Consider the following 21620-nt stretch of genomic DNA (forward strand, 5'->3'; position numbering starts at 1 on the left):
AATAAGAAATTCATTGTTATGCAATATTATTTAAGTTGGTGATCATTTTTATTATTGTTGATCTTGAGACATTTCCATTTTCATATGAAATGCTGACATTTATGAAGGTAGGGAGGCAAACGGTGGAAAACACGGAATCACTTGTAACTTCTCTAAGTTGTTTCTTTTGGGCAGCCACGAGAGGGGCTGTTTGCTTTGGTTTTTGAGGTAGGGTCTCCTGCAGCCCCAGCAGATTTCTCACTATGTAGATGAGGTTGGCCCTGAACTCCTGATCTTCCTGTGCCCTCCCGTTTGCTCTTGAGAGTTGGGATTACAGTTCTCGTCACCACACCCGGCTAATAGGGAACTTTATGAAGATACGTTTATGAAGATACTTTATGAAGAATATTGCTATTCTTAAATAAATTTTACCTCAAAAGCCAAGTAATTTTCTGGTCTTGCATAGCAATCACGCAGAGTGTCTTTACCAATAACGTATATATTAGCTTCAGTTATATATCAGATACATTTTATTTCCTCACCTTTAGACACAGCTTTGTCAGCAGACATCCTTGGCATCATTAACATTATAATTAATTCTTCCAGTTAGTAATGAATTTATCTTTTATTTTTAAAATTAATTAAAAAATCACAATAACCGTGGAGGTTGGTGTTTTCTACAAATTACATGGATGTATGTGTGAGGGGAAAATAATTTTATTTTAAAACAAAAGCTTGGTGTTTTGGTTTGGTTCAGCTTTGGTCTCTGAACTACCGCACCCGTGACTCTGCTGACAACTCATTAAGTCTTTTCACCTGTTTTATTCTCGCCATCGGATTCCTCCGGTTTGCTTTAAGGATTTTCTCCAAACAAATAGACAGACAAACAAACACACGCCCGCACACATTCACAATTTAGAAAACCCGCGGTCTTCACTAACCCTCCTCGGTACCAGTACCAAAGCCTGAAAAGCGCCCCAAGGAGCCTTGTCTCATTCCAGGGGATCACTGAGCTTCAACAGATTAACGCAGTGCTCCGGTTTGGGGCCTAGAAGGCCTCTAAGCCGGCCCCGCTCGCCCGCCGCCCCGCACCCGTGGCCGTCCCGGGACAGGCCTCTCGGGCCGGCAGAGCGAGCGGGCGGACGCCGGCTGCGAACCGAGCGCGCCTGGACATTTCGTCGAGCTCCTCAGACGTCCTCCTGCCGCCCGGTGCTCAGGCCGCTCGGGTCGCGCTCTTGTCGCCGGGCTCCAGCCCCAGCCCCACCTCGGGCTCCCCGAGACGGGGTGACCCGCGGACGCTCCCCAAACTGCGCCTGCGAACAGGTGGCCGCCGGCCCAGGCTCCGCGCGCGTCCCCTCCGCCCAGGACCGCGCACCGGCGCGGGACCCGGGCCCCCATCCCCGACCCCACCCCGGGCCACCTCGGCCGCCCTCCCCCGCCAGCCGCCCACCCCCGGGCTCCCGCCCCAGCCCCAGGGAGAAGCACGTGCCCGCCGCTCCGCGAAGCCTCGAGCTGCAGGCGGGAACCGGGCCGCGCGCCCGAGCTCCCGGGAGCCCAGGCCCCAGCTGCCCCCGCCGCCCCCACCGCGACCGGAAAGTTCGCGAAGCACCCAGGCCAGTCCGGCCGACTGACCACTGACCCGAGGCCCGCGGGGGTCGAGTACCTTGCTCCGGAGGCCACGCTAGGCCGGGTCTCCTGGTTCGGTTCCCCCCGGGGCCTCTGGAGCGGCGACTACGCGGTCCCGGGCCGCCTGGGGCGGGACCTGTGCGACGGCCACGTCTCCTCCCGGCCCCCAGCCTGGACCTCGGGCCCCCGCTTCCCGCGAACGCGCGGGACCCGGCAGCCAGGGGCCAGCGTGCACAATGAGGGGTGGAGCGGGCGCTCGGGGCCGGTGTCCGCGAGCGGCCCTGGCGGGGGCAGCTCACCCAGAAGAGGTCCCGCGGGCACAGGCTCGCCCTCCGCCCTGGCTGCTCGGTTGGGGAGACTGGGCCGGAGCGGAGCCGCCGGAGCCCAGGCGGGACAGGCTGGGGAAGGCTTTCCTACAGCCAAGGCTCGCAGGCCTGTCACCTCGCTGGCGCGACCCCAAGCCTGGGGTCGCGAGTCTCACGAAAGAGCAGGAATAGGGGGTGCGGCTGACTCCGCAGGCAACTTTTCGTTGTCTCCTTATTTCCTCCCGCTCGTGGGCACGGCTTCTTGGCCTCACGCTCGGGAACCGTCAGGTAGAACAGGCTGGACAGTTGTGGGCCCTGGGTTTTCTTGGACAGCCGACATTATTAATAGTTTCCCTCACCGTTTAGACTCCCAAACCTTGGCCGGGAGGCTGGGCTGGGGAGGCTGGGAACACTGACAAGCCCTGGTCTGCGCTAGTCCGAAGGCGAACTGCCCTCCACTCAAGGTGTCTTCCTCCTCTGAGGAAGTGAAACTCGTAAGGTCAATTTGTGTTTGTTTTAAAGAACCCTTAGGAAAGATAGTTTGGTGATTTGACAACTTCTGATGCGAACGAATGGTTTAGGAAAACTGCTTAGCACGCGGTTGGACTCGAGGATCCCACAGTCACCGTGAAGCCACCCGGGACAGCTCAGCCAAAGGGACGCTTCTCTGCTGCCAACGTGCAGGACAGAGATTTTTTTTTTTTCCGTTTTGTTTTCCTTTTTGGCTCAGCTCAGAGAGCATTACAGCGGTATCCTTTCCCGCCTCCAGACTCTCTTCCCCTCCCCCCCCTCTTCTTTCTGGTGCAGGCAATTAGGGTGAAGAGATCAGTGCCAGGCTCCTGCCTCTGAAGAGAAAGGAGCTGTTTCTGGAATTGAGTCCTGACACCTGTGTCTGTCCTAGATGGCAAGGAGGTGCAGGGTCAAAACCTCGGAGAGGGAGAGGCCGGGATCAGGCGGAGTGTGTGTGTGTGGGGGGGGAGGAACACACCCTAAAAGAACACTTTGGGGGGACTCCTCTTGCCATGACTTCCCACCTTATTCTTCAGCCTCCCAGCTTCGCGTAGGTCATTAACACGCGGGTTATTAGCACAGTTTTCCTTCTCTTTAATCCCCTGAGACCGAGCCCCGAAGCTGGAATTGGAAGAGCAATGCTGACAGGCCATTCATGAATCTGCTTTTATTTTCGGGAAATAATGTAGATAAAGAGGAAGAGGAGACGGACTGCCTTACATCTCAACAAGTAATTTGTGATCTTCACATCGGACAAATCAAATTTACAAATTACTTTCCCACCTACTGGACCAAGCGGCCAAAACCAAAACTGATAGATACACAGGTGCTCTCCGCAGATTTCGGAGAGGGAAGGGTCACTAAAAACTCACTAAACAGACAGGGGTGTTTTAAAGAGAGAGACACCCACAGAGGAACTGGACCTGGGACTGGGGCTTCACAATGTTGTCATTTCACCTCTTTTGTTCATTTCTAAGCCGAAACTTGGATGAAGGGCTCGGTCCTACGCCCGGCCCAGCCTAGCCCCAACCCTGTACCCCGACTTAGCTGTTTCCTTCACTTCTGATCCTCCAGCGCCCAGCTTCCAGGAACCAAGCGGGTTTCTTTAATAAATACACAAAGGGAGATGTGAAGAGGGGCAGGACAGCTTGTGACAACTGAAAAATAAGAGCCGCCATCGTTTGAGCAAGAGGAATGGGCACAAAGGGGAAATATTTTTTTGCCTTTGTTATATATATATATGTGTGTGTATATATATATGTGATGTATATATTTTTAAAGTTCTGTTTCCTGGACGCTAAAACAAGAGAGATGCTCAGTTCAACCAACAGCAACTAAAAAGTTTAAGTGGTCCCTGGAACGGACCCGACTATGTACAGCATTCCCGCCGAGGCAGAAGCTTGAATCAGTCCAGCGCAGGGCAGGGAAGGAGGCTGGGGCACCCTCCTCCCAAAGGCCTGGCTCAGCGCTCACCATTGGGGAGGTGGACATGCTGGACGCTCTGGCCTGCAGATGGGGAGGCTGGATCAAGGGCAGCTGAAGGGAGACAGTCTGCTAGGAGAGACAGTGGTGGGTTTGATTTGGAGGAGTGTGTATGGGCGCACTCCAAACAGTAGATAATATGCCAGTTAGTGACTTCAGTGTCCAGAAAGAATAAATAAAACTGTTGAGCTCAAAACAGAGAGGGTCAGGGCGAGGAGCCTCAGAAGGCTCCAGGTGCAGAAAAGCTGTCCAGAAAGACTTGAAGGGGTGACGCACGAGTCGAGCGGGAGAGCACACTGCCATCCCATGAAGAAACTGAGGGCCAAGTTGAAGCACCGGGCCCCACCTCCAAGGGGGAGAGGGGTCTACACCCCCCCCCAACCCAAGCAAATGGCACAAAGACGGGAGCGGCAGTGCAGGCAATGGACGTCTTGGGGGCGTGAAAATTCAGTTTTGGAAAAGCCAAGGCGAAGGCGAGCGGTGCAGCAGCAGCAACAGGATGGGGACCACGGAGGGCGCAGGTAGTTGCGTTTCTTCTCCACTTCCTCTCACTCCTGGGCTCACAAGACCTGGAACCGCCACGAGGCTTGGTCCTTATAGTCCAGACAGTCGGGAGAGTTGAAGTTGAGTTTCCAGGCAGAGGAAGCAGCGGCAGCGGCAGGCTCCTTGTAATCCAAGCAGTCGGCAGAGTTGAAGGCGAGCCCAGAGCCTCCGTAACCTTGGTGGTGGTGGTGGTGGTGATGGTGGTGGTGGTGACCTGAAGATTGACTCAGTGGGTGGTGTGCATGCGGGTGGTGGTGGTGGTGACCAGCCATGGAGGAGGGTGCCATGGGGCTCAGCTGGTGCGGGTGGTGATGAGAATGCATGGGCGCTAGGTAGGAGCTGCAGTCTACACCGCCAAAGTAAGAAGAGGAGGGTGCGGGGTAGCCCTGGCCGTAGCTTCCGCCCTGGCCATAGGACATGGGGTAGGAGGCCGCTGCAGTGGCAGCACCTGCCGCTACCGAGCGCTGCATACACGAGGCGTTGCTTGGCGCGCCCAGTGGCTCTGGCACGGACACGGATGCCGGCGCTGAGCCTGGCGAGATGGAGGCCGGGCTCCAGATGGACGAAGCGGTAGGCGTACTCAAAGAGGACACGGCAGCCACCGGGTTCCCACCCAGGCCCGCGGCCGCAGCAGCCGCCGGATTGGCGGAGGCACTGGACACTGAACTAGACGAGGAGGCAGAGCTAGACACAGCAGGCGGCGTGAACTGGCCGCTGCTCTCCGAGCCCGAGCTCTCCCGCACTGGAGACGACTTCTTCTTGACCGGCCGGCTTTTCGTTCCGTTCCCGCTCTGCTGCTGCTGGCGGCACTTGGCGCGGCGGTTCTTGAACCAAACCTGCAGTGAGCAGGGAGAGGGGGATCAGGGGGGCTGGCTAGTGGAGCTCACAGCTCCTCCGCCCCTTGGACTCACACCCCGCCCAGGATCTCGGGGACCTCTCAATCCCAGCCTCTACCCCTCCCAGTCTCCGACCCTGCCAGACCCTGTCCCCTCCCCCGCACGTGCTAGGTACCCAGCTCTGGCTCCCTCCCCCATCCTTTTGCGCAAAGGCCCCCCAGTCAGCCTCCTCCAGGAGGGATGCGCACCTCCCCAAGCCCAGCGCAACTCTGCCCGAGGGCGGAACGTTTGCGTCTGTCCAGCCAGAAGTTCAGCCATCTCTAAGCTGTTGCGGTTGGCTGCTTCCCCGCAGCCCCGTTTTAGTTTGGAGGCCCTGTTTTCCATGAACAGAGCTCAGGAAACAGCGGAGAGGTACAGAACATCGGAGTGTAGGGCAGTCACCAAGTCTGGGGCCCGAGGGGGTTCACCGAATCGGCTCCTGGAGACTGGAGTTGAGCAGGGCAAATATTTGGGTGGGAACAGAAGCAAGGCTGGAGGCTGAACGGAAGCAGTACTCCAGTACTGGGGCTTCTCGTGAAGGAAGCCTGGGTGAGATTTCCTTGGGCCTTTTGGCTCCAGGTGGGGTACCAAATGGAACGGTAAGTCATAAATTCTCACTCCTTTTGGAGGAGGCCGGGCATTGCAATCTCAGTCCCTTCTCAAGCCTTCGGGGAAAGAAGTCGAGATAAAAGACCTCGGGGAAGACTTAGACTAACTCAGAACTCTATTTTCCGAACAGTTTCGTGTTAGAAATGGTAAAGCCAGCATCTGGATTTTACACTCGGTATCCATTCGGCTGGAGAAAACCCCTAACCAGACCGACTCCACCCGCAGAGTACACGCTGAGGCAGAGGCAGAAAGCGCTAGGCTGTTGCCAAGTTCCATCTTACACTTTTAGAATCCCCAGGACGCAGGGCAAGGGTATGAAAGACAAGAGCGGAAGCAGAGAGCTAGGCTCATTAAGAAACTGCCAAGTTCTGGAGTAGCAAGAACGAGGGGCCATTATCTAACCTTCTGAGAAAGTTACATCCGGGAAACAGGGCTGGCTTCCCCAAAATCCAAAGAAAACGACTTCCAACATTGAAAGCGCCCTGGGGACAAGGGCTTCAAGCCATTACTTTATAATGTTACCCCTTTTCGCAGACTAAAGCTCAGCGCTAGGGGGAGTTGGAGAGGGGCTGTCCTGTCCGTGAAGGGGCCTCAACACCAGACCGCCCAGGCCCGATCTCCGACCGAGCCCCAACCCTAACCCTGGAGCCACAGGATCGCGCACCTGGACTCTGGACTCAGGCAGGTTGATCTTGAGCGCCACCTCCTCCCGCATGAAGATGTCTGGGTAGCGAGTCTTGGCGAAAAGCGCCTCCAGCACGTCCAGTTGCGAGCGCGTGAAGGTGGTGCGTTCCCGTCGCTGCTTCCGCGGAGTGGCTGCAGGGACATGCAAGGGTGCCTGGAGTCAGTAGTGGCCCACGAGGACTGGCACTAGAGACCACACGCAGGTCCTCTGTTAGGTCCAGAACCCCGCCGTGAAAAGGCAAGGCCGACCTCTAGCAAACGCGAACTTCCCTGGCCACAGGTGGGACAAAGTGTGTATGTTTTCTCCTGGAGGCTCCAGTCTGAAACATCAGGGCCTGCGCCCTCCGCGCCTCTCAGATTAAAAACAAAACCATCCTCTCCTCATCTCCCCAAGCCCACACACTTCTGGCTGAGAGACAGGAAGCAGAATAGAGGTAGGCAGAAACAGGGACCTAGGGACACTTTCCTAGAGAAGAAATTCAAGCAAAGAGGTAGTATCTAGAAAAGAAACTCGGGGTTCAGCTGGCTGGAGTGGCCCACCACCGCGGGAGTGTTGGGTTAGGTCGCTTGTCTCTAGGACGCTCTGACGGGGGAGAAAGAGTTCTGCTTCTCAAGGTAGCTAGACGGAAGGGAAATTTGGCTATTTATGTTAGGGCCTAGCGAGTTTAGATTCCTCATGAAATATCGGGGTGAGAGGGGCTTTATACACATACTAAAAAAAGCAACCGGAGGGAAGGCAATAAATCGGTGGACAACAAACATGCTCTCTCTAGCAAGTGGGAGCACACAGGAACCAGGCTGCAGGCATCACGAGCTCAAAAGTTGCAGGCTGCAGTTTCTAAGCTGCCTGACCAGACCTCGACTCAAACCTGTAGCAGATCTAGGCAACAGGCGGCAAGGTAATCTGCTCCCTGGGCCTGCGTGGGGACAGGGTGGGCTCAAACGTTAAAGGCTGGAATCCCCCAATATTTGCAGAGGCTTAGGGGTAGGGACAAAGGGCCCATGCTCACCAGGATAGCCCACAGAGGGGTGCAGGAGGTCCATGGCTGGGCCAGCTAGGCCCAGCCCGTTCATGGCGTACGGGGGTTGTTTGAGGTAAGACATCATGCTAACAGCCGGGTGGAGGCGCCCCGACGGATCCAGGGGGCCCGAGGCCAGGAGCAATTCAGGGCTCCCACTTCGAAGTCCTTCAAGCTGTTGCTTCTGGGGGCCTGGCCTAAGGAGACAGGAGACACAGGGAAACCGTCACCCGCAGTCACTGTGGCTTCCAGTTCCTATAATCCTTGCTTGAATGGGGAGGGGGCACAGGCTAGGAACTTCATTCACTGGGCAGGCAACCCAAGAAATTTCTCCTCCAAGCTCAGCAAGCACACAGCTTCATAGAAAAGAAAACTTTCCCTACATCCGTTCCTTCCTCTTTTATGGCTTGACAGGGGCCAAAGACACTCCTTCGACTGTCAACAGGAAAGAAAACTTAAAAGCGTGATGATCAGGCCAAGGAGGTGAGAGCTGGGACCGGGGAGGGTGCAAGATCCCAAGTGTAGTCAATTTTTTTTTTTTTTTTGAGTGCGGCGGAAGCAATTTGCTCAAGCAAATGTTCAGTTGGCGCCGGGAGAGCAGGCCGTACAGGGCGTACGGGGTTATTTCGTTTACGTTTCAAATGGTTTTTGACAAACCCGCTGGCCCTACAGAGGCCCAAGGTTAGTCCACCTTGGTTCGCCAGGCGACTGCACACTTTGGACACATCATTCCTACAGAGATCTCCAGGGCTGCCTCCTCCCCCAGAGCCCGCAATCACCAGTCGAGCTGACCTCTCTGGGCCCCTGACTCTCGGAGGTGGCTGAACCGGAATCCCACCGCACCTCCAGGGCAGATGCGGCCCAGGCCCGGGTGAGGCGGCAAGAAGACACCAAAGGCTCCACTGTAGAAGTGGCATTTTCCAGATGCCGCCCAAGGTCAGGAGTGCTTCAGAGGCGGCCACCCTCCCTCCTAAGCCTGCGCAGGCCGGGCCTGCTTTCGACCAAGTCCCGGTGAGCTTCCCAGTCCCACCAAGGGTCTGATAAAGGCTGACCAACCCAGCGGCTCAAAGCGTGCTGGGATTTCAGGAGCCAGAGTACCCAGGTCGGGTCGCGTGGGCTCTTCGCAGTCCTCTACGAACCCGGTGGAGAGCAGAGAACTAGGCCTCAAGTTAGAAAGCTCACTCACACCCGAGTTGGGAGCGCGAGGCTCGGCCGCAGACACTGCGAGCCCCTGGCCTCTTCTCCAGCAGCAGAAGGGGTTGGTGGGGGGTAGGGCTGGGACCCTAGAGGGGCTTCTAATTACGCCCCGCTTTGCCAGGAGCCCAGGGTAGGGAACTCAGGGAAAAAGGAGGCAGGACTTAAGCAGCTTTTCCATCTCAACTCCAACTCCTGCTTCGGTCCTTGGGGACCCGCGGCCTGGAGTAAGGAAGGCCAGTTGGCACAGAAGGCGGAGGGGACCCCAAGGGAAACAGAGTACTTGGGCCGGAGGGCCACAGGCCACCAGCCAAGGCGGTTCTGCGAAAGCGCGGCGTGAGTTTTCGAATACTTTCATCTAACTTAGCACCCTAGTTCCGCAGCTTCGGAGGAGGCGGGGGAGGGGGCGCCCGGCTCGGGAGCGGCCTAGGGTCCCTGGTGCAGCCAAGGGGTGTCCGGCCTCTCACCCCCCAACAGCCCCGTCCACCTGCCGGGGACCTGGGTAGCGGGGGCGGGGGGTCGATTCGAGGAAGGGGAGGCGAAGGGAGCCACCACCGTCCCGGGGTGGCGCGCGGCGCCCTCCTTACCTGCCCTCCGCTGCCGGGGCTGCTCACCATCTACCTCGCGCCCTCAGCAAGACCCTCCTGGCAGCCAACCTGCAAAACAGAGCCGCACAGGTATTACCCCGGTGGCGGGTCTGGGACCCCCGGGTTTCTTCTTTCCCCTACTTCCCTCTTCCCGTCTCCTGCTTTTTCCAGGAGCTTTTGTGCGTGTTCCTCCGGGTTTCACTTTATTGCACAAATACTTTGTTTGCAAAGTCCCACATGCTTTTCCTCCCCAAAACCTGGCCTCAACCGGGACTCGGGGGGGGGGGGTTGTCGAGGGACTGAGTTCGGAGGTGGCTGGCGGTGGCCGCTGCACTCCCGGTGCAACATGGAGGCGGTGGGGACTGAAGAAATCCTGCACAGTCACTTGGCAAACTAAATAAATCAAGCAATTTACCTTGTCGGAGTGGCTTGTCTTGCTCGGTTGTTTAGGTGATTGGAAATGTAGCCTGATGAAGATTGATCACCTTTCTACTGCCCTCCCCGGGTATGTGAACGCGAGGCGAGTGCGTAACGGGGCTAGGCCGCCAATAGGGGGCCTAGAGCGGGCTGAGTGACAGGGAGCCGGGCAATGGCAGCGCGAGCCGGGGTTACCTCCGCGCGCCCCCGCCCTCCCCCGCCCCCACCCCCCGCCCTCCCCGCGCGCCAGCCCCGCCCCGGTCGCGCGCTAACTCTCGGGCTCGGGTGGCAAATTCCGCTCAGAGCGAGTCGAAGAGGGCGAAGGCAGCGCTGGAGTCGCGGGAGCAGAGGGGGCCCCGGGTCCCGAGGCACGCCTGGGGGCCCCCGCCCTCCTCTCGCCCTGGCCGCGCTAGGAAGGAGTGGCAGAAAGGTGCTGGGTAACCGGTTCTTTCTGGCGCGCGCGCCGCCGGGCTTCGCAGCAGCCCGGGTGTGGGCGCGAGGCTTCCCGAGCGGCGGACTTGAGGCTCTCCGGCCCCTGGCTCTCTTTGGGGCGCCCCGGGCCCCAGAGCCTCTTCCTTCCGCGCCCCCCACCTGCGAGCGGCTCGTACGGGCGCGGGCAGTTGAGCCGAGCTGGGAGGGGTGCAGTTCAGGGCACCCCGGGACTCCCGCGCCCTGGGGGAGACCGCAGGGGAGGCGCCGCCACTTACCAGCTGCTCCGCGTCTCCGGGGGGCTCCCGGTCCCCACCAAAGGTGTTCGCAAATCCTAAAAGCTTCTTCGGAACCGTTGGAAGTCAGACCCACCCCCCACCCAACCCCCCACATTTTACTTCTTAGGCTTGAGGTTTTGATAGAAAACTTTCTTTTTCACACCCGGTCTGTCCTTCCGCGTCTCCACCTAACCGGGGACAGTCTGGTGGAAGGTGTGGCCACAGACCCCGACCCCTCACTTCATTTTCTACATATTACGGGAGGAGCCTCTTGGAAACCATTTCCCCGGATTGTTCGTACTGGAAGACCCCCAGTTCCCCGCCGAATAAACTTGCTAAGGACGTCTACCTGTGTGGACTTTCCAAAGCGAGAGAGAAAAAAAATGTTTTCGACTCTACCACGAGCAAGGCAATTCTTTTAAATGGATGTCCTCCTGAACACAAGGAACCGTATTTGTGCCCTTCCCTAGTATCTGCTCCCAATCTCACCCCAACAGGCGGGTAAAAAGTTTGAGCCCGAGTATGTGCGTGGGTGAGTTTGGGAGCCGCCGAGAGCACTGTAGACGGGAGCACCTCGTTGTCGAGGCCGCGCCGTCCGCTCCGATCGCTGACCGGGCGCGGGGCGACCAGAAGGAAGGGGGAGCCCGCTGAGTGAAAAGGGGCCGCGACTGCCGCTCATCAAAGTGCTTCTCCCCTCCCCCAAGCGACACTTTTCTTTGGAGTCCGAATAAAATACGGTAACAGAATATGATGGGGAGCACACTGTTTCCTTAACTGCTTCTCAAAGGACCGAGAGATCTTCTTAGGACCTTTAATAAGGCTTTGGTCGGTTCTTTTGTTGATCTCTCAAAATCAACTCCTTCTAATTGAAGTTGGAGCTGAAAGCGAGCTAATGTTCAAAGAAAGTGGCCGCCAGACTAACGAAATTACATTTTTTTTGAACGATGAGGGAACATCTAATCAAAGGGGCAGGGAAGGAGGGGTGTGAGCGGGGGACCACGGAGGAGAAAAGGAGGTTTTACAAGATCCCTCTCTGGTTCACAAAAGTCAGCGACACGGGCGCTTCTCTCCAGAACAAAGACACCGCGGCCCATTCACAAAAGCGAGAGAAAGAGAAAGCAGAATAAAAGAACGCAATGAAAGGGGGGAAATGAGAGGGAGAGAGATAAAACCTGTGGGCGGAAAAGAAGCAGCGCAGAGCAGAGCGCGGCCAGAGCGAGCACACACCTTAGGCTCCCGGGTCCCCACTAGGAGTAGCCCCAAAGGCGGACTGTCAGGCTGAGAGCCACCCGGACTGTGCTGAGGTTTAAAGAAAGAAACGAAATATACTCCTGGCCCCTGTTCCGGGGAATGGCGCGGACTAGGGCGTTCTAGTTTGGCGGGCACGAAAATGTCGACGTCCTGGGGTGTGCACTGGCGGCATCCCTGTTCGGGCCTCCCGGCTGTGAGCCTGCCTTGGCCCTCTTGGGGCCCCCGGGCTCACGCTCTGGCTGGATCTCTCTGGTACTCTGGCCTCCTCAGGGCGGGTTCGTTGGCAGTCGCGGAACCCTGCCTGGGTCAGGTTGACGAAGTGGGGCGGCTGTGCGCATTGGAATGTGCCTGCGCGGTCCCCAAGGCCCACCGCGCGGGAGCCGGTCGCTGTCGGTTCCTGATGCGGTCCCCCTCCATTCCCGGGCAAGTGGGAGGTTTAGAGTGAGAAGGACACCCTCCCCGCCCCCCCCCCATGAGAGTATTTATCTAATCCCAAATTGCAGGCGAATTTCCTTAATGCTCATCCAGTTAAACCTTGGGATTAAGAAGAAAGGAGAGGCGGAGGGCGTGGGGGAGGAGAGACAGAGAGAAGGGGAGAGAGAGACGGAGAGACACAGAGAGAGACTGAGAGGAGGGAAGAAGAGAAGGGAAGGGAAAAGAGGGAGAGTAAGACCAAGACCAAGATGAAAGTTTTTAGAATTCAGCACAGAGGGTTGAGGCAGTCTTTGCTAGGCAAACGTCCAGGTTGGAGACCGCTGGTCTAGAAGCTTCGACGGTTCCCTCAAAGGGTAGTTGTGCAGCCAGCGCAAAGCAGGGACAGCGTTGGAGGAAGAGGGAAGCTGTCTCGGTGTAAGGCCCGCCAGCCAGGAGTGGGCCCCAAGCCTGGATGCACCAAATGACCTTGTGCCCACTGGAGAGTGCAGAGATTGTAGAAACACTTGGGGTAGGGAAGGGGCCTGGACGCCCGGCCAGGAGAAAGTTCTGTACCCGCTCGCCACAAACGCTTGCTTCGCCGCGACCCCCGACCCATTGTCTCTTCACACTGAGAGGGTTTTCAGGGTCTCCTCTGTCCGTGGGCGGGCTGGGTGCTAGCCTGCCTTTGGGAACCCGCCACCAGGCACTGTGCGGAGCTTTGGCAACGCGACTCCCCGGCTGCGGCCCGATCCCGCGATCCCAGTCCGTGCTCCGCCGCCGCTGAGGGGCGTTCGGGCGCTGTGGAGAAGGGAAACCCCAGAGGCTGGGAACCAAGCAAGAGGGGGACCCCAATCACTAGCAAATCTAGGGCTAGGGGAGTTTTGTCACCTCGCAGATCTGGGGAGGCTTGGGGAAAGGAGAGGCCCCTGGAAAGGGAAGGTTTCTCGAATCCACCCTAAACGGAGCCCCAGGATGCTCCGGGCGGTGGATTTCCGAGTACCGGTTTACCTGGGTTGGATTCGGAATTGTGAATTTTCCCCAAAGAGCAGCAACTTGCTGCTCTGCTTTCTCATTGAGAGGACAAAGACCCCATTTCACGTAGTTCTAGTAACTTTTCTCCAGAAAGAAAAAGAAACAATTCTTTGCCATCAAGGAATTCTGTGGCAAGTTTTTTACCATTTTGAAAGTCGAGTAATTGGAAATGGCAAATGGCAGCATGCTTTTCGAGTGAAGTAAGAGCCTGAATATGTGTGTGTGTGAGAGAGAGAGAGAGAGAGAGAGAGAGAGAGAGAGAGAGAGAGAGACAAAGAGACACCGAGAGAGGGAGAAGGTGAAGAGGGAGAGGAGAGGAGAGGAGAGGAGAGAGAGAGAGAGAGAGAGAGAGAGAGAGAGAGAGAGAGAGAGAGGCTAAAGTAAATGCCAGTGTTTCCCGTAAGTTTCAGGACTTGTTGACGGGCTTTCTTTGTTCGGACACCCAGGGTAGAAGTGTAGAAGAGTCCATTTTTACCCAGCGCACACACATTGTTATATTTCTTTCTCTTCCATTTCCAAGACGTGTGTATCTGCACAACCCCTCCCCCAACTACAGTCCCCTCCCTTTCGTTTCAGCACCTACAGACTTGCTGGTGACGGTGGGACACAGTTCGACACAAAACTCCAAAGCAATTAAAAGTAACACTGGAAAATCCATCATGATGCGCTGTGTTTCCCCAGTGCCATGGAAGCACACAAGTCTCCTGGGCTCTGGCGGAGAGAGGACCCTTTCCAAAGGAAAGGCTAGTTTACACCCTCTGAGAACGTGTCTAATGACTTTGCAATTTGCATTCTATGTGAGCGGAGTTCCTGTGGACCCCTGTCAGTTCCAAACACAGTCCACTGTCCTGTGCCGGATTCCACGTGGAGAATCTTACTGACACACAAACTTCAGTTAAGTTTTCAAGGCAAGGAAAACACATAGCAGGGTTTAAGGTAAGAAAGTTTCTGCTTTTATTGAAAATTTATGACTCAGTATTGTAATAAATAAACATAACCATTTTCACAAAACACAGTGCTATGCTAGAGATGTAATTGGAGATTTACTTGTAGTGCCAAGACATTTCATCAATACAGAAATAAATATTAACAGCATTCTTGAGCCAATGTTGAGCCCCAACGGAAAGTAGGAACCAAGCAAGATGTAATAAATAATTATTCAGAGAAAAAGATGGCGCATCGTCAAGATGATACAACTGTCTTTGTAAACTGCTCACTGCTATTGGGGCCATTCTCACAGTTCACCTTTCAAAGCCCAGGGTTTATCTCAGGCTACCTTAAAGGGCCATCCTCTGAGGAGAGCAGAGAGGAACTTTATTATCTTTATGTGAAATGCAAACGGCTGCAGAAAACCGCACTGGCAAATGGAACACAGTTTCGTCAATATACAGAATATGATCTAACGATGGGATTCTGGTAACAGTGTTACATACGGCAGGACTGGAAAAAAAATCATTCATGACATTTTCTTATTCCCCTTTGCCCCCCCCCCCCACTGCCATTATGCTATTACCAACAATACTACAACAAACGTGTTTCAAATGTTCCTCCCAGCCCAGACAGAAGGGAAGGGATGAGGGAAGCCTTCCCCGCTTTTGGACAGTTTCTCGAGCATCTCCATCACTGGTCATTCGCAAGGTGTCTGTGCAAATCTACTTCACATGGTTGCAAAAATGATTTCATGATTAACTCACAAAGAATCCTTAACGCTATCTGGAGTTTTGTATATTATCTGCAGAGGAGGAAAAGGGGTGGTGGTCCGGAAGTACAATCCAGTCAAACAAAATGTTAAAAAGTTTTAAGTCGACCAGTCTGTCCCTGGCCTGGAGACCTAAGGCTCAGCTGCTGAGAGAGCCCTGGTCTGCAGGCTACTGAAGCGCACACTTCTCCTCCTTTTTGGCCATCTTGCCTTTGTTTTGTTCCAGAGTTCGCTCCAAATGCTCATCTTCTTCTTCCGCCCTGGATGTTAGACAAACAGGAAAGACAGAATTATATTTCCTCCTGAAGGGGAGCGCAGCCCGCTCTACACGCAAGCTATCCGGATTCCCGGCGGCAATGGGGACACAAAGGCACCTGTCCACTCAGATCCCCGAAACGAACTAACTTTCTATAAACTTCTTGTTCCCTTGGCGGGTGGCTTCCCCTAGACCACACCCCACAGCCCCACTCACTGCTTCTCCTGGGCGTCCAGGTCCCTGACAAGGGCGTCGCGTTTGTCCACCAGAGCCACTAGCTCCTCCAGCAGGAGCTGTTCCCGTCGCTTCTGGGCCTCGGTCTTCTGCCAGTCTGCAGGGGGCGGGAGGCCAGTTACCACCCGCCAGGGCACAGAGCACTCGAAACCTGCCCTCCCCTTCCCGCCTAATTCAGTTTCCAAAAATCTCAGCAAACCGTGTTAACTCGGCCAATAGTAAGTGTTTGCTGGGGGAGTTTGGCCGAGGTGGTCAGGGTTTCACGCCCCAGACCCTACTTTGTAAATACTTATTGAAGATTGGTTCCGCAGGTTAGGAGCCTGCTAGAAACCAGGTGTGCGTCGGTGGCCAGGCGGGAGGCAGGCACCTGACTGCAGGCGGAGTGGGGGAGGGGAGCTGGAGTCCAGAAGAGGTTGGCCCAGGGCTTGGGGCAGGGGGAGTGGGTAAACGAGGAGGCGGGGAAGCAGAGAAGGGCGATAAAATCCTTCTGAAAGGGCTGGAGAATCTGCCTGAGAACCTACTCTCCTCCCCACCCCCACTCTCACCCCAAACAGCCCATTCTTCGCTAATTTCCTCCCCGCTCTATTTTAGCAGTTGGATGTATCTCACACTGGGCGCCATATGCTTCACAATAACTTTAAAAGTAGTGAATCGGCTAATTAGCATTTTTCTTTGAAGTAAAAAAATAAATTTGCTCTGCAGTATTACAGTGCAGCTCCCGACCGCATCCCAGCCAGTTTTCTCTTGGAGACATTTGCTGGGTGGCTTCAAACCGAAGCACTTTTGCAAAGGGAAAAAAATTACATATCCCTTTTTGAAACTCCATGTTAAAGGTCGGAAAATGCACTGGGCAGGGCTTTTTCTAGGGTGAGTGGCCATTTTTATGCCAGGTTTGGTACTCAGTGATATATATAACCTAACCTTTCAGCTTTGATAATTTCCTTCAGATGAGCAGCAGTTTCACTTGATAAAAACAGGACTACAATCTAACATTTAAAACACTTTTGAAACCAAAGCCAACTGCTCTCTGGCCAGACTGTAAGGGCTTGTAGCTGTCAATCAAGCCCCAGTCTACCCCGCCTCCCTCATTAGGAAGGTAAACAATGAAAAGAAGAAGTAGATGATGAGGAGATAGCAGAACAAATGAGGACCTGGAGGGAAACAGGACCCCAGCTTTGGGGAGGGGGGTAGGCACCCTGGCCACTGACTCTTAGAGCCCCCTCCCCCAGCAAATACACTTTCCAAAAACCAGAGAAGTGCAATCCTACGGGGCTCTCTCTTCTCTCCATTGCCCTGGGCAATCACGTTAGAACTCACATGGCTGGTGCTTATTCAGATAAACCTAACAATGCTTACGCTGGTTACCATGTGAGTCTTCACAAACCACCCAAGAATGTGCTGGTTCAAATCCCTCCCCCCTCTTCAAAGCAAAATTTATTCAAGACAGCAAACTGCTCAGCAGCTCTATGAAAGCAAATGGTGCCACAGCGAATGCTATCTTGTATTTACAAATTAAAAATTAGATGCATCATCGTGCAATAAAGGTTAGCAAAGCTGGGAAAAGCTAGTTCACTCAGTTTTATCACTGTTCATTCCAGGAGCTCAAACACACCATGCTAATTACCACACTCCACACAAAACATCTCAAACAGAAACGCATTCGATGACTGATTATGACTATGCTCTCCTCTAGAGGGTAGGACTCTGAAGGAGAGCTGTGTCTGGATTGTAACAATGAACCAAGTGCAGAGCAGCCACATCTACTACAGTTTTCCTCTGGACCAGGAATGCTGGAACTGCTCCTCCCTCCTCTGTTCTGAAGCTGCTCCTACTCCCTAGAGCAAGGGCGCTAACAACAGACTGCCACAGCAGCTCCTGAGATAGTCCATTTTAGTCTCATTTTATGTGGTTGGAGTTCTTGAAATATTAATCCGGAAAAGATCCTGAAATTAGGACTAAATTTTACTTATTAAATTAGTTTTAACGAATAGGAAATTCTGATTGCAGGTGTAAGGTGCATAACTCTGCTTTAAAATATTTTCATAAGTTTACAACCAGGAAGCACATTTTATCCACACACAAAAATGTGAGTTAAGAAATTTCAACTTAAACCAAGAAAATGATTTAATAACAAATACATAATTCTTACTAAATTAACTTGACTACTTAAAAATGCTTTAATTATTTTAAATGCCAGGATTTCATTAACATTGGAAAATTAAATTTTAACAATCTGAATGATGAAAGTTGTATAATCTCTGAAATATTAAATTTTTTATCTCAGTGTTTTTCCTGACTCAATGAAAACATTTTCCATTATTGGAAACACATTTAAAACTGAAAAATATTTAGGTAATTTTAACAGTTTTGAGAGTGGAATTTAACTGATTCAGCATTTAAAATATTGTAGCAAAAAATTCAAAGTTTTTGCTATTAACTGTTATTACTGTGTTTACTATCTTACTAGTCAAATATGGAGCACATAGGTATAAGGGCAATAAGTAGCCTTTATACTAACAAACCTACATTCTTTTTATTTTCTTTCCTATAGTAGGAATGAATTATATTATATATGCACATATACACTTACATACTAACATTTTATTTATATATATATATGCATATCTATATATCTGAATGCCAATTGAAAAATTGGTAAGCTTTTTTAACCATTAAAAACATTAAATTCAAAATTGATCAAGATTAGCTGGTATGCGAAGCTTAAGTTTTAAAACCCCTTTTAAGCATCACACGTAGGATGAAGGAGTGTGCACCTTCAGCCCTAGTCACTGCTGACTAGCTAGCTGCGTGACTTGAGCTTGGACAAACTACTGTGTGGGCTCTGGCTGATTTCAAGATTCCAGCATGCTCTTGCTACAGAAGCCACAGCCTCTCACAACAAACAGATTAAGTTTGATGCTGAATTAGAGCCAAGGTGTGAAATGAGGAGATGCTGTTGATGCCCATCTCAACCGAGATGCTTGTTAATTTGGGAAAAAATTCTTCTTCACATATAGGGCAAATTATTCACGCCCTGATTCCAGTTATTTGCCGAAGTTGATAATTACTATGGGGAAAGGGCAAAAGGAATACCTATAAACACTGTAACACAAAGACCCAAAGTTCTGGTAAAAATCTGCAGACTTGCCACTATAAATAAGGCTGGCACTTTGATGAAAATTAACACTAGTTTTGTAAGGAGCACACTGGGGGACTGCAGTCAAGTCTTATCTTTAGTTCCAGTCAACTAGCAATCCTGAAGGAGTCTGCCTCATCATCAGAACAGGCCATTGATAGGATTCTACTGTGGAGCCTAATCAATCACGGAAGACTGTGGCTGTGCTGTGTAACAAAGCTCAGATAGATTTACAAATGGGGTTTTAGGGGATAAGCTCCTCCACAGGATTACATATTGATTTTAAATATAAAAAGCTTATCATATAAACCATAACTACAAAAATAGTGAACCTATGCATAAATCCCTTTAGAAGAGTACCCACTTCAAGCTCTAAGCCAAGAACAAATCAAGATGTACAAATCCTAGAGAAGATCCATTTCTTGTGCAGAAAATGAACATGGCTCCTCTGAAAAGCCCGCCCCAATGGGTACAGAAATGAATTTGTCTTTCCCGAGGGAGCGTTAAATAATCGGGAGCAACTGCTACAAAAACTAGAAAAAGTATCTGAAAGACGATTGTTAGCTTGAGGGGGCCTTACAGTTGAGCTCAGCAGAGCAGCAACCCCAGGCTGTGACCCCTCAGGAAAGAGGAAGGACAGGGTCAGAGCGATTATGGGTTCTCAGAAGAATGGATGGACTGGTTATTACTCGTACTATTAGAACATTTTGCTCTCAGAGCACACTGTGAGTGTTCAGTGTGCCATGGCTGTCCCTGCTGGTGCACGCCCTCAACACAAGAGTCACTCGGGAAGGTTCTGGTTAGAACTATGCCTAAGGACAAGATGCTGGAGGAGGAGGAGTGAATTTGTAAATGAAGGAAAACATAGGACTATTGCTGTCTGCTCTCATGTTTTGCTCTGGGATCTGAAAAGGTGGTTAAAGCACACATGTGTCCATGCTCAGGCTACTGAGATGGGCATCTCTAAGTGTCTCTATTTGTAATCAACAGGCTGTCCTTTTCTCAAGACCCTCCCTTTTCCATTAATGGGAAGCCGACACAGAGATGTGAGGTACAGTCACATACAGGAAAATGCTATTAAAATGCTTCTGTGTTAGAGAGGAAAGGATGCGGTGGAGAGTCAAAAGACTAATGGTTACATTTAAAGTTTTTTAAAAAATGCTTTTGCTGTTCCTCTATGTAAGAACCTCACGCAGAAAACATGGTAGATTCTAAACCTATACATACAGATGGCCAATGAAACTGGGATATTCTCCATGTGGAAGAGTGTTATAAGATGCATATTTAGTAATAATACTGGTATGGGGAATAAAAACAGTATTTCATCTCTGCCCTAAGAGCCAATTATACTGTATAAAGCTGTATTTTAGGGACAATTTATCTTCTATACAGAAGATGATGGGTATAAAAACAAATTAAGACTACTTTGCATTGAGTGTAATGTATAATGAATCTATAAAGAATATACTGTATAATGAGTTATATATTATATACAGATACATTATACATATATCCTACTTATATAGTAACTGCTGCATCTACTTTTCAACTATTTAGCTTTCTGATCTCCTTTAGAACCATACTATAACTAGGAAAAGTTTATCTAAAGGAAAAATACCATTTGGTATACTTGGGCATTTTATCTCAGTGGCAAATTTCACAAAAATTCTAAAATAATTAAAAAATGTAATAGTGATGGTATTTGATACAGCTAGCCATTTGAAAGAAATTAGCTATGTGAAGCTTTTAAAGGCAAAGTAAATTGAGTTTTTAAATGAAGATATACAAATGTTATCAGTGATATTATCAAATGAGATTACAGATATAAAAGTAATTAAAGTAAAGCTTTTATAACATACAAGGTCACTGATAAATAGGCCTTATTTTAGAATAATATATTTTAGAATATTTTAAGAATGTAAGTCTTCACTTGGCTTTCACTTAGAAACTTGGATTTCTAGTTTCCGAACTAATTAGAATTGACTTATGGATCAGGTGCCTTATCAGGTGAGAACGGAATTACCAGGGACAGTCAATGGGTTAAGAGGTCAATATAGAACAGGAAAATCAATTTGCATTGATTAGACAAAAGATCTATTTTACAGAGCCCAAAGGATTAGCTTTTAAGCAAAAATCTTTGAACTATAAGGCATTTTTTAACTGAGAGATATAAGAAGAGCATTATAAAATACTCCAGAACTTAAAAATGTGTAGCAAATGCTAACCCTGGGCTAGCTGATGCTCACTCGCACCGTGACCTGTGCACAGGATTTCTACACCACTCACCTCAATGGCTAACAAAATCGGTGCAAGCAGTTAATTTTCTATTACATCAATCACTGCCCAAATATTTACTTAGCAGGAGGGAAATGTTAAGAAGCATAACAGGCTGGCTTACACCTGTAATCCCAGCACTTGGAAAGCTGAGGCAGGAGGACTTCCATGAGATGGGAACCAGCCTGGGCTGCATACTGAATTCTAGGCCAGGCTGTGGCTAAGCCAGGGTAAAGAGTGAGACACTGTTTAAATAAATAAATAAAATAAAATAAAAACAAAAACAAAACAAAAAACAAAAGCAAACAGACTAGAATAAGGGTACCCTAATGATAAATAATCAGAACAATAAATCTTTAACAAAACTCCCATGGAAACAACTTTAAAGTGCACATAAATAAAAAGTAGCTAAAATCAATTAGCTCATACATTTTAAATTTTACAGAAATTTATTTTTATGAACTCAGAAGTTAAGTTCTGTTAAGAACAAACATAATGATTAGCAATCTAAATTAACTTCTTGTTTTTTAAAAAATACTGTTTTGTCTCCAAGGCATATGTGCAATTTCTGTAGGTACCTATTACAACCGCCCTAGTCAAACCAGATGTGTACAGCACTCGTTAAATTCCACCCACAGCTGACACCTCACAGCCCTCACCCAGCGCTCACCTTCGATGGCTAGCATGCCCACCCTCACCCTCACCCAGCTCTTACCCTCGATGGCTAGCATGGCCACCCTCACCCTCACCCAGCGCTCACCTTCGATGGCTAGCATGCCCACCCTCA

At 51.3% G+C, this 21620-nt stretch overlaps 2 protein-coding genes across 10 annotated transcripts in view; both read right to left on the reverse strand.

The window, feature by feature from the left end:
* Window positions 1-3716: 3716 nt before the first annotated feature.
* Window positions 3717-7720, reverse strand: Otx1 (orthodenticle homeobox 1). Of its 2 annotated transcripts, XM_050140947.1 has the most exons (5): window positions 7607-7720; window positions 6594-6767; window positions 5106-5281; window positions 4959-5024; window positions 3717-4928 (listed from the first exon to the last, which is right to left on the reverse strand). In XM_050140947.1, the coding sequence occupies exons 1-5, from the start codon at window positions 7718-7720 to the stop codon at window positions 4463-4465; spliced, it is 996 nt and encodes a 331-aa protein (XP_049996904.1). In that variant the 3' UTR covers window positions 3717-4462. The 2 variants fall into 2 exon arrangements, with proteins under 2 accessions (XP_049996904.1, XP_049996903.1); XM_050140946.1 differs by having other exon boundaries at window positions 3717-5281; window positions 6594-6745; window positions 7624-7720.
* A 6444-nt stretch (window positions 7721-14164) lies between these two features.
* Ehbp1 (EH domain binding protein 1) overlaps window positions 14165-21620 on the reverse strand; it is a 254819-nt gene continuing 247363 nt past the window's right edge. For all 8 annotated transcript variants that reach the window (XM_050140935.1, XM_050140936.1, XM_050140937.1 and 5 more), the window contains 2 exons: window positions 15406-15520; window positions 14165-15193 (listed from right to left, as the gene is read on the reverse strand). In XM_050140935.1, the coding sequence (XP_049996892.1) occupies window positions 15103-15193; window positions 15406-15520 (206 nt within the window). In that variant the 3' untranslated portion in view covers window positions 14165-15102. The remainder of the gene's footprint in view (window positions 15194-15405; window positions 15521-21620) is intronic.

This window comes from Alexandromys fortis, unplaced genomic scaffold (genome assembly GCF_014885135.2).
Source record: "Alexandromys fortis isolate MF-2015 unplaced genomic scaffold, M_Fortis_MF-2015_v1.1 scaffold_7, whole genome shotgun sequence".
In the NCBI taxonomy this organism is placed as follows: domain Eukaryota; kingdom Metazoa; phylum Chordata; class Mammalia; order Rodentia; family Cricetidae; genus Alexandromys; species Alexandromys fortis.

What these genes read in the sequence shown, in the direction of transcription:
- Otx1 (XM_050140946.1), bottom strand. Translation starts at nt 7,720, where the DNA reads ATGATGTCTTACCTCAAACAACCCCCGTACGCCATGAACGGGCTGGGC. An exon ending in CCCCTCTGTGGGCTATCCTG is followed by an intron (nt 6,746 to 7,623) that starts GTGAGCATGGGC and finishes ATGTCCCTGCAG; the next exon opens with CCACTCCGCGGAAGCAGCGA. An exon ending in TGCCTGAGTCCAGAGTCCAG is followed by an intron (nt 5,282 to 6,593) that starts GTGCGCGATCCT and finishes TGCTCACTGCAG; the next exon opens with GTTTGGTTCAAGAACCGCCG.